Below are 16,574 nucleotides of genomic sequence, written 5' to 3'. Positions count from 1 at the left end.
AAGTTAATATTAAGAGACTTACGTTTTAGACACCATATTGCCTGTTTTTGCTCTATTTCGCCAAAAAAAATAATTCCAAACAGCCACCACAGAACAGTTTTGCATCTCTGAGCAACTTGAAGGCGTTTAGTTTCTGAATGAATCAACCGTTTAAATGATTTCGTTCAGTCGCAATGACTCATTTGTTAACAGTGACTTTCTGCCACCTGCTGGCGGTTTTAATTTCACATTTAAAGTATATTTTCATTTTTAAAATAATTTCAAACATCAGTATTCAATGTTTTGTGTTTAAAATATCAAAACATTATGTAACAATAACGCACTGCAAAATATCGTCTAATTATCGTTATCGAAAAAATCCCAAAAAATATATAGGTTTTTTTTCAACATCGCACACCCCTACTCTTAAGTTCTCTTTAATTAGAACTGTATTAAGATGATTTGATTTTTGATCAGGCAGACTGAACCTCATACCCCTCAGTAAGCACCTTTTGCTGTTTTCAGTGTTCACTGTCCTTTCACTGTTAAGTGAAGGCATCCAGTACTGCTCTGAGATTCATTACCATATGCACAGATGCTCGAAATGCTGGCCCAATTTATCTCATTAGAATTCCAGTGCAAATATTCATGTCCAAAGTGACCTTTGATTCAAATCTGGAAAACAAATGGAGCCTGTACATCAGAGCTCAAGAGAATGTTTTATTCTGACAATCGCAGGCACGCGCACATCTATAATACAGACACCACTCAATGTCAGCGAGGACATCAGCCACGGGCGTCTGAAGCTAATATTTCAGCCAAATCTCAATGTCTCTTTAGCATTTGCTGTTGACGTCTGGTGAAGAAGACAAATCCTGTTTCTCTAAACAGATCAGATATCATCCTTATTCAAAAAGCATTTTTCTATTGTGACGCACAGAAATTTCAGCAACCAAAAATATTCGGCAGAAAGTCAATTTTTGGTTTTGGAGGGCAAATATCTGATGTTAACACTTAATTAAGTGTTTCTCCAATGGTGTAATGACTGTGTCAGTAGCTGTTTCCATCCACCTATTTTTATGCGCATTTTGGAATAATCGCATAAAAAACAAACAAACAAAAAAAAACAGGCTGGATGGAAACACCAAGATGCACATAAATTCTAAAAATGCTCATAAAAAAAAACTTGTGCACATTGGAGTAGGATAAACTTTATCCGATAAGAAAAAATGTCCATAAACTACGATGGAAACACATTTACCAAATAAATTCCTCCATGCGCATCAAAAAATCATGTGACTTTGAGCTATGAGATGGGATAACTTGACTAGAAAGGACTGATCTCGTTCACAGCACCTATATGTTGTTATGGTCATTCTGAAATGCCTGAGCAAAGTCTGTCATTAAAGTATTTCTGTATAATTACTGTCTTACCTGACTGCGTTCCCAAACGGCATCCACCTCAGAAAGCAATGATTGCATTTATTGAGTATTGTCTGCTCGCTCTGAGGCGCAAGTAATTTATCATTATTATTATATTCAGTGGCTTCTCCTACTTTTCTTAGTGATATTTAGTGCCAGTTTACCAGAAGTGACGATTTTGTTCACTTGGACTTGATGAATGGAAACGGGGCTTTATTCGCAAATATTTTATGTGATATTCCAGTTTTGCGCACAAGTTTAATTCGAACCTTTGGATGGAAACATAGCTAGTGTCTATTTTGTGCACAAAATGTGGATAAACTACAATAGCTAAACATGCCAGCTGCATGGATGCTAGGGCTGGGCTAACAATATTGATTTCTTGTTTTTAATGAATCTTCATTTAGATGAACTGATATCTATTCTTAAGATCAATATTTTAGTCTATGTTGTTTTCAGTAGATGTGTAAACAAAACATTATTCGTAGCGCTACTGCCATCCAATAATTGCAATAAGCTTAATGTTGTTTTAACATGCTTTAATATGCCATGACAGATCATTCAGTTTAAGTGACAGCGCAGAGCACATAAGAACTGATCATGTCTTCCTCTTTACTACTAGTCATAGAATGAAACTGTGACGAGTGGGGCGGGGCCTTGAGCCGTGGGTGCGCACCGCTCCCACAGCTCTCGGCCCCGCACCACTCATCACAGAAACAAACAAATGAACATTAGAAAGTATGTAGAAAAATACTCTGGTGCATCACTACTGCTCCAAACATGAAATTCACAAATACCTGCAGCGTTCTATAATTATCTTTAACAGACAAGTCCCTTTCATACAGAGATGCTTGGTAGTACTAGGCTTGCTGCGATAGTCGGTGTTGAAGGTTATACTGTTGTTAAGCCGCAATACTGGTTACCAACATCGTCTAGATTTTTTATTGTAATTAAAATCATTTAGTTCAGTTAGAGAACAGACACTACAATTGAAAACTGAACACGGCTGCTCAATGCAGCGTGCCAAACAACAGAGCAGATTTCATTTATCAAGTGAGGAGAGCAAGTCGAGCTGACTGACAAGAGTGAGGTGAGATAGACAAGACGACAGCTGATGATTTAGTTTCGAAACGAAATGCAAAACTAATTTAAACTAATAGGCTTCTATATCCTACGAGTTTTTAGTTTCAGTTTAAAATGGCTCTGACAGAAAGGCTGCGTGTGCCGCCGACAGAGACTCGCGCTGTTTAATGTGTTTGAGTTGTGCTGTTTTCCTAAATGCATAACTTACATTTCATCTTTAAATGTTAGAAAGCCATGGAAATATTTCCATTTTGCTGTCAGAAGTGCGTGAGCCTTCTGCTTTGAGATTCTCTCTTTGAGATGTAATTTTAACTCTTTTTTTAAACATAATATATGGTTACATTCACTTTATTTGTTTATTTCTTTTAATCCAAATACAAAAGTGTAGAAAATACAGAGATATATACCGTATACCGCAAATCAGCCAAAAAATACAGAGATATGAATTTTTGCTCATATCGCCCAGCCCTAGGTAGTACTACCGGTACTGGTATTGTTACATTTGTTTATATTACTATCGGTACTAAAGCAAATTTTGACAAATCTCAAATAACACTAGTAGCTACAATCTAGAAAGAGATTCTTGTAAATCATCCCATATACAGTACATGGGGGGTCATGTGTAGGATATGATGTTGACTGTACCGAGATATTATAGTAAGGCTTATATTAAACCTTCATCACTCATGTCTTAAACACAGTGTCAACTGCATTCTCTTTTGATCTCGGGGACCATCACACAGCAGAACTGCCCTGAAGCGCAACAGTACGGCCCCTGAGAATCACACACACAAGGCTGTGCTAAAATGGCCTGAGGGAGTGTGAAGGGCAGAACGAAGGCAATTTGAGTCACCTTCCTTCAGAAAGTAAGACTAGAGCCCACAGCCTCAGCCTTCAAGGACTTCTGCAAGTTTACCACGTCCTCTAAACTGTGCAAAACAGTGTAGAAATGGACTGAAAAATGCAATTGACTAAATAGTTAAGAATGCTACACTAAAGAGCATGTAATTAAAACCATTCTATTCTGCATTTTCGTTGAGGTTTCGTTGTTTGATTGCACTTTCTGTTAATTATAATAATTTGCACCTCGGCTAAGAAGGAACCTGGATCATTTTCAGTGCTCCTTGCTAGCGAAGTGTTAGTTTCGTCTTGAGTTATTTGCACAAGGCTATTGGCTGGGCCAATCAGAAGCCGCCACAGCTGTTTTCACGGTAGTGTGTTAGGCTGTATTTATCAGAGGTCCGGCGCTGGCGGAAGCATCAGCGGAAGCGTTCAGCCTCCTCGTGTGAAGACAGGCGAGGGTAAAGACCATCGACTTTTCCTGCGCGACTTTAACCGAGCAACGACTCCGAGCGACACACTTAAGTATCTTTTCTTTTTTCCCCCTTCCCTTACACACTCTCCGTTTCCATCCTCTTTCCTGCCACCTCTATCATGTGTTTCCAAACTATTCCGGTTCTCTCTCAACCACGCTCTAACGTCCCACGCAGACGGCAACGTAATCCTGCTAACCTGCGCCTTATCTCTACCTCCTTCACTACACCTCTTTCCTTCTCTGTGGGTCTCTGGAATTGTCAGTCAGCTGTCAACAAAGCTGACTTCATTTCTGCTTTTCTTTAAAATCCACGCTCAGCATCTTGGGCTTGACTGAGACCTGGATTCGTCCAGAAGACTCAGCAACCCCAGCTGCTCTCTCTACTAATCTCTCTTTCTCTCACACCCCGGCAAGTTGGCGGGGTGGAGGCACTGGTCTGCTCATTTCTAACAATTGGAAATACTCAACCCGCTCTTCCCTATGCAATTACAACTCATTTGAATCTCATGCCATTACTGTATCAGCTCCGATAAAACTCCAGATCGTGGTCATTTACCGTCCCCTAGCCAAATTCTAGCCACCTTCCTAGAGGAGCTGGACGGGCTGCTGTCCTCTTCGTGGAGGATGGCACTCCACTCCTAGTCTTTGGTGATTTCAACATTCACCTAGACAAGCCTTATGCTACAGACTTCCATGCACTCCTAGCTTCGTTTGATCTCAAACGCCTTACCACTACTAGCACGCACAAATCAGGCAACCAACTTGACTTAATTTACACACGCAATTGTACTGCAGATAACATTCTGGTACAACCGCTACATACTGGACCATTTCTTCATTACATTTACATTACACTTTGCTTCTCCTGTGCCACCAACCCCTACCAGTTACTTTTAGGCGAAACCTGCGCTCCCTTTCTCCTTCCCATCTTTCCTCTGTGGTATCCTCCTCTCTTCCTTCACCCACCCATTTCTCATCTCTGGATGTAAACGCAGCTACTGAGACTTTATGCTCTACCTTAACCTCTTGTCTAGACGACATTTGTCCTCTCTCCTCTAGGCCCGCACGGGCTGCTCCTTCCAACCCCTGGTTATCCGAGGTTCTTCGTGAACATCGGACTACACTCAGAGCGGCAGAGAGAAAATGGCGCAAATCAAACGATCTGTCGGACCTCAGTAGGTACCAGTCTATGCTCACATCCTTCTCTGCTAAAGTCCACACTGCCAAATCCTCACATTTCCACAACAAGATCGACAGCGCTCCAGACATGCGTAATCTCTTCAGAACATTTAATTCCCTCCTCTGTCCCCCTCCACCTCCTCCCTCCACCTCTATTACAGCTGATGACTTTGCCACTTTCTTTACAGACAAAACTAGATCAATCAGTGGTCAGTTTTCACCTCCACGCACACAGGACCCTCACCCTACCACATCCACTGCTAAAACTCCCATCTTTTCTTTCTGTCCACTCACTGAAGCTGAAGTATCCAAGCTTCTCCTCTCCAACCATCCTACAACATGTCCTCTTGACCCAATCCCTCACACCTTCTCCAAGCAATCTCACCCACACTCTTACCTGCACTCACACACATCATCAACACATCCCTACTCACAGGTAACTTCCCCATTGCGTTCAAGCAGGCTCGGGTAACCCCACTGCTCAAAAAACCTACATTAAACACTTCTCTTATAGAAAACTACAGACCTGTCTCTCTCCTTCCGTTCATAGCGAAAACACTTGAACGAGTTGTCTTCAACCAAGTCTCACTGTTTCTTTCACAGAACGACAAACTGGATGCTAAACAGTCAGGTTTCAGGAGGGGCCATTCAACTGAGACTGCGCTTCTCTCGGTCACTGAAGCCCTGCGGTGCAAAAGCCCATTCCAAATCATCAGTCCTCATTCTGCTGGACCTATCTGCCGCTTTTGACACTGTCAATCATCAGATACTCCTGTCCACCCTCTCATCACTGGGCATCTCTGGCATTCCACTTCGCTGGTTTGAATCCTATCTCACTGGTAGGTCTTTCAGGGTGGCCTGGGAGGTGAGGTATCCAAAGCACATACACTGGTCACTGGGGTTCCTCAGGGATCAGTTCTTGGACCCTCCTCTTCTCCACATACACTACATCACTGGGTCCCATCATACAGGCACATGGATTCTCATACCATTGCTACGCTGATGACACACAGCTCTACCTCTCTTTTCAACCAGATGATCCAACGGTAACTGCAAGGATCTCAGGTTGCCTGGCGGACATCTCGGCATGGATGAAAGAACATCACCTGCAGCTCAACCTGGCAAAGACTGAGCTTCTTGTCCTCCCTGCCACTCCGACTCTACAGCATGACTTCACGATCCAGTTAGGTTCATCAACAATAACCCCATCAACTTCGGTCAGAAATCTTGGTGTAATCTTTGATGATCAGCTGACCTTCAAAGACCACATTACAAAACTGCTCGATCTTGCAGGTTTGCACTATATGCCACCTCTGAACACTCTTTGTTTTCTGAAACTGCATCTGAAGTTGCATTTAGGTATATCTTCAATGTTATGGCCTTAAAAATTCTATGCTGAATCAAAACATTTCTTTCTAAAGCAATTTATGGCAATTTAAAACTTATTTAGCACATTACGTTTTGGGGGTTTTCAGCCCAAATTGATGTGTGATTACATTACATTTAGTTAGCAGACGCTTTTATCCAAAGCGACTTACAAATTGTGATTTACAAATCATCAATTAATTGGATTAAGGTCAGCACATCATGTAATTAATTAGATTGAAAACTGTAATCATCGGATAGCCCTTATAAATAAACAAATACACATTATAAAGCTGTTGGTCAAAAGCATACTTCCATAAGCAGTTTAATTAAGAACAAAGAGTAAAAATTAGGGATGCCCCGATCAGATTTTTTTGTGCCCCCTATCCGATCCAAGTCATTGAATATTAAGTATCTGCAGATTCCGAGTCCCAGTCCAACAGTTATATATTCCTAGCATGGGCATAGCTTGAGGCATGGCCACCCTAGCGACTTAAAATATTTTATAAAGAATAATAAGAAATACATGTTTTTGTCTAAGTAGTAAATATAAATATAATGTAGTTAATAATACATTTAAATAAATATAAATTGTTATTGTAAGTAAATTAAATCAAATCAGACTTAATGTCTCCCTCAATCCCATTTGCATAACAATTTGTACCGTGACGAATCTGCATTTTGGCAGAAAGCTGCTAAACTGCTTGTACCGAAACTGCTGTTTTTCTTCTAGCCTCGCATATTCTAATATTAAAAAATAAACAAAAATCCCTTTGTTTGTGGCACAAAGGATTAGGTTTTTTTTCTTTTTTCTTTTTGACAATATACACAAAACTGCAGAGAAGTCTGGAGATAATGAAAAAAGTCAGAAGAAGATTCAGTTGCCATGTTTGATGACTCCGGACCTGGACAATCAGATTAAATCAAATTTGTATCCCTACAGAAACAATTTGTTCAGTGAAAAAAAGCCTCTATTTAGTATTCTTAAACAGCACTGATTGGTCATTGTGTTCACATGCTCAACAGATACATCTGTGATTGGCTACAATGGTCATCGCGTCACTCTCAATCACAGACGTATCTGTTGAGTGTGTGAACACTATGGCCAAACAGCACTGTTTAAGAATCTGCTCAATAGCGCTCAAATCTTAGCGGGAAATGGACGTTTTTAAAATTTCAGTACCGAATGGTATTGCGGTCAGTACTTTTGACAACACTAGCCTGTATAATTCTTAACCTCAGAAAATGTGCATTAATGCTCATATTGTTTGCCTGTCTTTTTGTCCCTTAAAAATTACTCTAACGTATGTGAATATCTGGAAACCCTAATAATCAGTTTAATGAAAAATTCTGCCCACTGACAGCATACAACAAAGCCTTATAAATACCTGGCAACCTTGATTAGATGAGAGCACTGTGTCATTGTCAATCTCTCCTTTGTTATTTGGATGGGAGGAACAGACACTTTATAGAGGGGCATAAACTAATACAGACAGGAATGACACGCTTCAAGAGTTTCCAGCTGACAATGTCAGGGACAAACAAATGAGCAAAGTCCTCTAATACTGCTCAACGGTAACCTCCAGACAATGCGCACAGCATACTATAGTTGGTTTGGTTTGCAGGCAACATCTTTCCCATAATCAGATGGATAAACAGCATGTTTAATTAATTCTAATGCTTTAAGTAAGGGTGAAAAAAATAAACATATTTTTGGGTGGAAATGAAACGTGGAACACACACACACCTCTCTTCCTTGTCCATGCTCTTCTTATCTCCAGGACTGTTCTTCTTGGGCGGTATAGGTGGACACACTTTCCCACAGATTTCCTGTAGGCACCTCTTGCTGTGCCGACTACGGGCGGCAGCTTTGGCCAGGATCCTTTCGATGGCTGTTAAACCATCTCCATGCGCGTGATGAGCCGGATCCACCTCTGCCAACCAGCTCAGAGACAGAGAGTTCTGCTTGGCAGATAGTTTTTGGTGCAGTTTGACCAGGAGAGACAGCATGCTCTCACGGATCTCCAGGATCTCAGTCACCAGCTGCGGAGGCGAGCCGGGTGGCAGCCAGCGAGAGGATGAGGACTTGGGGCGCACCGCCTGACTGGCCTCGTGGTTACTGCGGTTTATGATCTCCTGGAACTTCCTTCTGCGCTCCGCCACTAGACTGAACACCTGAGCCTCACGCAGGTTCTGAGGAGAAACCACAGACAGAGAATAAGCAGGCAGAATGAAAATGAGACATACAGCTGCAAGTGACAGTTATGAGACCAAGCACCAACAGCACACCCACTGTTACGTAGAGGAGATTTGTTTGGTCATAGTCACTCACAGCAAATAATTCACAGGCTATTATTAAAGCAATAACGCACTGGAGGTTGAGTCCGGCTGTTAAATCACTTTAATGCATGGTCTTAAAGGACCTAGCGCTTTTATAAAATGTGTTAAGCGTAACATGATAAAATATATTTAATAAAGAGTTTATTAATTATTATTAGTAGTAAAAATTTACTAATATTAAAAATCAGAATGTGCAATAAGTAATAACTACTATTAAAAAATAAAATAGTCAAGACATACAGTATATTGATGTTGCTTAAGGCCCCGATATACTTGGTTCTTCATTTGGGGGCAAAAAGAATTCGAAAAGGCTGAGCGAAGGTATACTGTTTTCAAACATTCCAACACCCCCACGCTGCTGGAGGCGGGGTGTAGATTTAATGTAAATGTGTCATTTTCGTTTTGCGTAACGCCGGGTCGTCGACACCAAGCTTTGTTGCAATTTCCTTCTAACTTTCTCTGAATCTTTAAAGTCTTTCCGCAAGCGATCGTACAGGTACGGATATATTTGTGGCAGCTGAGCTATTCGACACAGTGTAAGTATGTTGCTAGTGACTTGGAAATGTTGTTCTCGTGCCTGACCTCCGTTGAATGAGCAACGAACCGAGAAAAAAAAAAAAAAAAAAACACGCACGTCAAAGAAGGTGAAGTTCCAGAACACACCCACCGATTGCGTAATTGCCATGGACCAATGGAAGCTCAAAGGTGCTTAGAAGCCAAACGAACTCCCCCAGAAAGTTTGCTTTGGTGAGCTGTTTCTAACTGCTAATTTCTAATTTTGTTTGAACTTATGTCATATCAATTCGTTCTTCGATTTCGTTTGAAGTACTGTATATCGGGGCCTTTAAGAAAGCTTGTCAAGAAAATTTGAAGAGAAGCTGGAAATTTAGAGGTATAAGGATGTGCAGGCTGTCAGTCAAACAGGCAGACAGACAGACACAGAGAGATTGATAGACAGACAGTAGGGGTGGAACGGTACGCGTATCGAACCGTATGGTTCTTGAGGCAAATTTCAAATGGAAGTGATCACCCCTATCCCCTTGGGGTGGGGACTTTGGAGTGAGCAGGGCACGTGCGTGCCATTATTTAGTTTTAAAATATAAAATGTATGTTCATTTGCAAGTTATGCAAACAACAATAAAAAGACATTCATGACATTAAAACAGCGACATCTGCTGATGCACACCGTGCTGTGTTGTCACGGGAACATCCCAGCTGAAGATAATGAGGAAATTACGTTTGCCAAGTGCATTCCAAACGACTAAATAATGGCACGCACATGCCCTGCTCACTCCAAAGTCCCCACTCCAAGGAGATAGAGATGATCACTTCCATTTGGAATTTGCCCCATAAACCATACGGTTCGATATGCGTACCATTCCACCTAATATATAGATAGATAGACAGATAGATATATTAGATGGATGGATGAATGACAGACAGTTGGTTGACAGCCAGACAGATTCTGGGTCACTTAGTTCTGGGTTACTAGGGTGTTTTAGCATGTTTTAGCACATTTACTAATAGCAATAATCAGAATGCATAGTAATAGTAATATTACCAATTTGCATTAATACAAGACGCGCTTCTTTCAGCATTTTACAACAGTTTAAATTAGGCTCATCCAATCAGAATTTGGAGTTTTGGGATCTATTTTATAGTAAATGTATCATCATTTATACTGTATAACTCTTGACCAGTATTTTAACAAAGCTGTGTGTAATATATAGCTAAAAATGCTGTTAAAATCCTCAAAGCCTCACTTCCTGTTTGCCATCTTTAGAATATGGATTTTTGCTGTATTACTTTTAAGAAACTGCAGAGTCACCACTCCTTAATATTAATAGATTTAAACTCATAGGGGCTGTTCACACAGAAAAACACAAGACTCAGGCCAGAGGATGTTTACATAAAAAAACAATGGAAAAGCATCACACTTAAATGCAAAAACATGTTCTGTGTGTTCCCCTTACAAAAGTCCCATAAGGCAAATCCATGTCCTGAAATTTGTATGTAGCTAAAACGAGGATTTGGCTTTCTGAACCAGTAAGCAGCCCCAAAGGAAGAGCACTTTGTGTCTCATAAGAAACAGTTATAAGGCAAATGACATTTGCTGCCCAACGGGGGAAACAGAAGGACAGGAAATAAGATCACAGAAGGACATCAAACTCTAAGTGAATTACACAAAGGTGACGCTCAAGGTTAGACCTGAGATCGGTCATAAAAACAGTCCTGCTTTACTCTAGTTTAAATGTATTCATTTCTAACCCACGATTGGCAGAATTTATTATGGAATCAATGTAATAAAGGACAATTCCTTTGCACATACAGAGTACTAACCCTTATGGAACATGTCAGTTGTCCATATTAGCATGTTTAATTAGCATGCTGATCTCACTGAAGTGGATGAATATTTAATGATGAGCAGTGAGCCGCTGACCGCTGGGCTCAAGACTCATTATATCACTATACATCACTTGAAACGCATGCAGTTAAAGAAAACTTCCTCTCATCACTCATCTCTAGCTAGAACATTCTGTGAACACGTCAAACAAACCAAGCAGGAGAAAGCTGGCACAGTTTACAATGCACAGACCAAAAAAAAAAAACACACACAATCACAGAAACTAAAAGTACCACAAGGTACATTATGACCAGTGCTCTATTTCTGGTGCATTTATTTGTAATTGGGTCAATGGCATGACATTTATATTGTGCTTCTGGATCTGTGTGCAATTTCTTCAGAGAACAGAAGACTTGAATAAACCTCTTTAATGAAGAACACATTTTTAATGTTACATAAAATCTATACAAGACAAATGAAAATGAGAATTCAGCTTTGTCACAACAGAAATAAATTATATTTTAAATTATATTAAAATAGAAATCTTTGTGTAATATTTCACAAAAAATATATTTTTTGATCAAATAAATTCAGACTTGATGAGCATAAGAAACTTCTTTAAGAAGAAATAAAAATAAAATAAAAAATATATTACTGATCCCAAACTTTTGAACTGTAGTGTTCCTAGTTACTTGGCAAAACGTCTTTCTTTTTTCAAAAGTAGTGAAGAGGTCATGTTTCAAAACATTAATATTTTAAGCATTTGATACTCACACCAACTGTAATATCCATTATTAAAAAGTCATTATTTGTAATCAAATGAAAAATGAGTTAACTTAAAAAAATGTTCAACAACATCATCCATCAGATGTTCACGGTCATGTATTAAAATTATTGTTACTTGTTTACATCACTTGACATTTTTTAATTAATATAAAGTTTTTTTGCAAGCACTAAAAACACATTACATTTCTAAAATCTTTGCGCATCAATTTTAAGCAATATATTTTCTTCCCGTTTTCATAATCTCAGACAAGCTTATTTGTCACAGACCCACTTACTTGTGTCAGTATAATTATAGGAAATATTAATGACAAGAAAGGAGCAACTGGTCTATGAATATTTCAAAAGCATGTCTACAAAACAAAACGAGTGCAGTCTTTCTAATTCAAACCATTCCAAACTTGGTTATCCAAAACCGAACTCTAGAAATCATTTCACACCACTTTAAAATCATTCCCAAATACTTCTACCTCTCTCCAATTTCCTGTCAGCCTTCTGGAACTCTGTGAAATGAGAGTGATGTCACAAACACTAAACACATCAGCATACAGAGATCGGTGACCCTGTCTACAAACCCTTTGAGTCAGACGACCTGGCTCACCTGTCCGAAGGTGCTGCTCTCAGAGCTGGTGCTGGGTGGAGTTTCTCGTTCTCTCTCCCTTTCTCTCTTCCTCTCCACCTCAGGTGCCGTCTCTGGCACTCGAACCCGCACAAAGTTGATGACATGATGGAGGTTAGACAGCAGACTGGTGCCCGGGAACCAGCTGTCATGGCAGTGCTCCTCAATACAGGGCTCCTACGACAGAGTGAAGAAAAAACATCTCAGCAAGACGGACAGAACAACAACAGCCTGGAATCCTTATCTAAACCTTGTGCTTTCAGCTGCCACAAATAATCTAGTCAGAAGCGGTTCTGTTCAGGACGAACACTGATTTAATTAGTTAAGCGCTAATAGAGTAATTACAGTGTGCTTGCTGGTAGTTGAGTTGAGTGTGTTAGGACACTACTTTGACAGTTTCTTTGTTTTGAAACTGAAGCCTATGGCAAACAGATTGGAACTTAAAGCTGCATAATTTGGGGGGAAAAAATCTAAAAGCAATTTTCCTGATAAAAACCACTATAACGAATTAAAAAAAAAAAAAAAAAAAGAATTCCAGGTTTGCTGTACTTGTTTGTAGGACTGTATAATTTAGCCAACCGTTTGTAATAGGAGGTCGACCGATTGATCGGTTCTGCCGATTAATCGGCACCAGTAGTCGACTGCTGGAAAAGTAAAAATTGCTAATTGGCAAAAATCCATGTCAGTGTGCAACATTAGTTAATGAACTAACTTCTATGAGATATACATTATATATATATATATATATTTTTTTTTTTTTTTTTATTTTATTTATTTATATTATATATATATACACACACACACACTCATATACACACACACACACACACACACACACACATAGCTGGGTAGTAACTGATTGCATGTAATCTGGATTATGTAATCAGATTCCAAAAGTTAAGTACTTGTAATTAGAGTAAGTTACATTTTAAAATACTCGTAATCAGACTACGGTTACTTTTTTATGGATTACATGATTACATATTCACACAATAGCAATAAATTATTCATAATTCATTGATTCTCCCTAATTTCTCTTTTACATCTTTTAAATTTTCCTTTCTAAAATAGCCTACCAATTATATACATTCAGAAAGTCCAGTTTTGTGGACATTCACACAGTCATTAGTTAGGTGGCGATATAGCATTTGACCACTGGATTTACGAAAATCATTTCAGGTTTATGTTATTCTTAAAATGCATACAAATTCATTAAATTGCATACAAGTCGTGTGGGGAAGTCATGGCCTAATGGTTAGAGAGTCGGACTTGTAACCCAAAGGTTGTGGGTTCGAGTCTCGGTACCGGCAGGGATTGTAGGTGGGGGGAGTGAATGTACAGCGCACTCTCCACCCTCAAAACCATGACTGAGGTGCCCTTGAGCAAACAGCTAAAAAATGGCTACCCACTTCTTCTGTGTGTGTGTGTGTGTGCACTTAGGATGGGATAAATGCAGCGCACCAACTCAGAGTATGGGTTACCACGTCACTTTCACTTCACATTATTTCTTATTTACGTGTAATGCAGGCATTCCAAAACTTTTTGTCATCTAAACCTTATTCGCCAAATATACTTTAAGTATATAATTTAAGTACCCCTGAAATTTTTTAATAAATTTCAATAATTAAGTATCACATTTTTGCATGTTCACGGTTTCTTTGATGTTGATTAATGCTTACATGGCAATTTTTTTAGTAAGCGTTTTATTTTAATTGCCATTTTAAAACGTGCGTCCCAATGTGCATATCCATCCTAAATTCTGTGTGATAGTAGTAATTTTCAATACTAATTAGGGCAGATAGTATGCACATTGGGATGCAGGGAATGTCTATAGAAATACAAAGACTGTTCACTTATGAATGGGAGAAACTGCAACACGCAATATGGAGGAATAGTCCCACCTTCTAAATGAAAGAGTCAATCGCTGATTGGAAAAATCATTGCGTCACTGCAGCACCCGTTAGAATCTCCGGTTCCCATAGAAACCTGAGGCTAGACCAGCCGATGTACATGCACAGTCATAAGCGCGTCATAACTGTGCATGCGCATTGGCTGGTCTAGCCTGAAAAATAAGCTTTTTAAGAAACAACATTCATAGGGCAATTAATTTCAGATTTTTGTTGCTGATTTGATATAATTTAATTGCGAATTCAGCAAGCAGTTTTTGAGATTTAGGATTCCCCTATTCATTAAGATAGGACTTGGTCTTGTATGAGCTGCCCAGAGGCATTGCAAATATGGCCGCTGAGTGAAGAGACTTTCCTTGAAAGGGACTTTGTTTTAAAATGATTTAAAAATAAAGCTTTTCATTAAACTCACAAGCCTCCTGCAGTTCCTTTACGAACCCTAGTTTGGGAAACCTTGATGTAATATAATGTTTAATGCACTTCATATTGTAAATTACAATGGAACACATTTTCGTACTCTTTGCATTTTTTACATCATTATGGTACAAGATAATCCTGTGAGATAAACAAAATCAATGTGATAAACAAGTCAAGTCAAAAGTAATCCAAAAGTAATCTGATTATATTACCTAAAATGTGTAATGTAACGGATTACATTACTGACTACAATTTTTGTCATGTAATCTGGAATCAGTAACGGATTAGAATTTGTAAAGCCTGGAATATGCTACACGACTTTTAAAATCTGAACAGATTTTTAAAACACTAGGCATCATACACTTACCGACTTTGTAAATGGTGACAAAGGAAAACTGGGCATCATACACTACACGACTAAAGATCATACACTACCAGACTTTATAGTTGTTCCAATCACAACGAACTCAAGCAGAAACGTGCGCCTTGTTGCTAGGAGACGCATGACAAATGAAAACATACGTGTTCTAAAATCGGCTAAATCGGAGTCTGTGACCATTATACACTACGCGATTTTCTGTGGAATCTGTCAGCTGTAATCTGCAGACTGGCTCTGACTTTCCTCAACTAGCATCAACTTGTTCAGACTGTAAAATCGGGAGAAAATTGGGGCAAAAATCGCGTAGTGTATTCCAGGCTTAAGTAATCTACCCAGCTCTGTATATGTATATTGTACATACATACATACATACATACATATGCATGTATATATATATATATATTACAAAGTATGGTTCAGTACTGTTTTTAAATAGATACTGAATGAAAACTACAATAGTGCTATACTATCATAAAAACTATTGGTTGATTAACTGGTATCAGCCAGTGTGGTCCAACCTAGCTATCATTATTCATAAAATCCACTATCAGTCGACCTAAAAATGTCATAAATTGCAGGGCTCCAACCAAATAAATCGAGTAAGGAGCCACTGGCTCCTATAAGAAAAAACTTAGGCGCCAAATTATTTTTTTAGGTGCCACAGAATAAACGCGTTTTATTTATTTGTTTTTTTAACATTTTGACATTTCAATCATACAGTCATGTGTTTGTCTACTCTTTTCTTGACTTTATCAGCATTTTAATCCATCTTGTAGATGACCTGGGAACTAAGGTTCACTTAAAGTGGGAACTAAACGTCTTTTCCAACTTGAAATATACAGTCACAAAGAATTGTTTATTACACAGAATCTGTACCAATATCATGGACCATAAGAACTTAAGTAATTGCAAATTAAAAAATTTAAGTTGGTCCAACTTAAAATAAAAAGTGAACAACACATTTTCAAACTGTTATTTGTCAGTGTAATTCAGAATTGTCAAGTTCACTTAATGCATTTCTTTAATTATGCATTAAGTTGGCGCTTTAGGAGCAAATATAGCGGCTTCTCCGAGATAGGTATAAAGGGAGGTTGGAGCCAGCTCCAAATGGGCGGGACTTGTTAATATTCCCTACACCAAACTCATATTTTTTCAATGACATTATTGCCTTTTGAAGTTTAATCCAGCTGTATCGAGGTTCTTGTCTTTCCATCCCCAACTGTAAGACCTCTTGAAATTATAATTAAGACTTTTCTTATACCATTTAACATGTATAAAATTTACGGCCATAAAAAGTTTTAAATAAGTAAATTGAGAGTTTTTAAGGACCCACACTATTTAAGTTACCCCGTGGGCAGGGCAGTGATACATTTTGGTAGCCCAACTGGAAAATGCAATAGCCCCGCGATTTTGTGAGCCCTGGGTTTCCTCAATTTTTTAAA

The 16,574-nt window shown here is 38.9% G+C and overlaps 1 protein-coding gene across 1 annotated transcript in view; it reads right to left on the bottom strand.

Annotated features, from left to right (window-relative positions):
* The window catches only part of ubr3 (ubiquitin protein ligase E3 component n-recognin 3), a 74,494-nt gene that overhangs the window by 34,498 nt on the left and 23,422 nt on the right, over nucleotides 1–16,574 (bottom strand). The window contains exons 22-24 of the mRNA XM_058786447.1: nucleotides 12,412–12,606; nucleotides 8,025–8,536; nucleotides 7,732–7,739 (exon numbers count right to left, since the gene is read on the bottom strand). Coding sequence (XP_058642430.1) covers nucleotides 7,732–7,739; nucleotides 8,025–8,536; nucleotides 12,412–12,606 — 715 coding nt within the window. The remainder of the gene's footprint in view (nucleotides 1–7,731; nucleotides 7,740–8,024; nucleotides 8,537–12,411; nucleotides 12,607–16,574) is intronic.

The sequence above is a fragment of the Onychostoma macrolepis genome, chromosome 09 (genome assembly GCF_012432095.1).
Source record: "Onychostoma macrolepis isolate SWU-2019 chromosome 09, ASM1243209v1, whole genome shotgun sequence".
Lineage (NCBI taxonomy): Eukaryota > Metazoa > Chordata > Actinopteri > Cypriniformes > Cyprinidae > Onychostoma > Onychostoma macrolepis.
The sequence above is the reverse complement of the archived record's forward strand: the minus strand, read 5'-3'. Positions and strand labels throughout refer to the sequence as shown.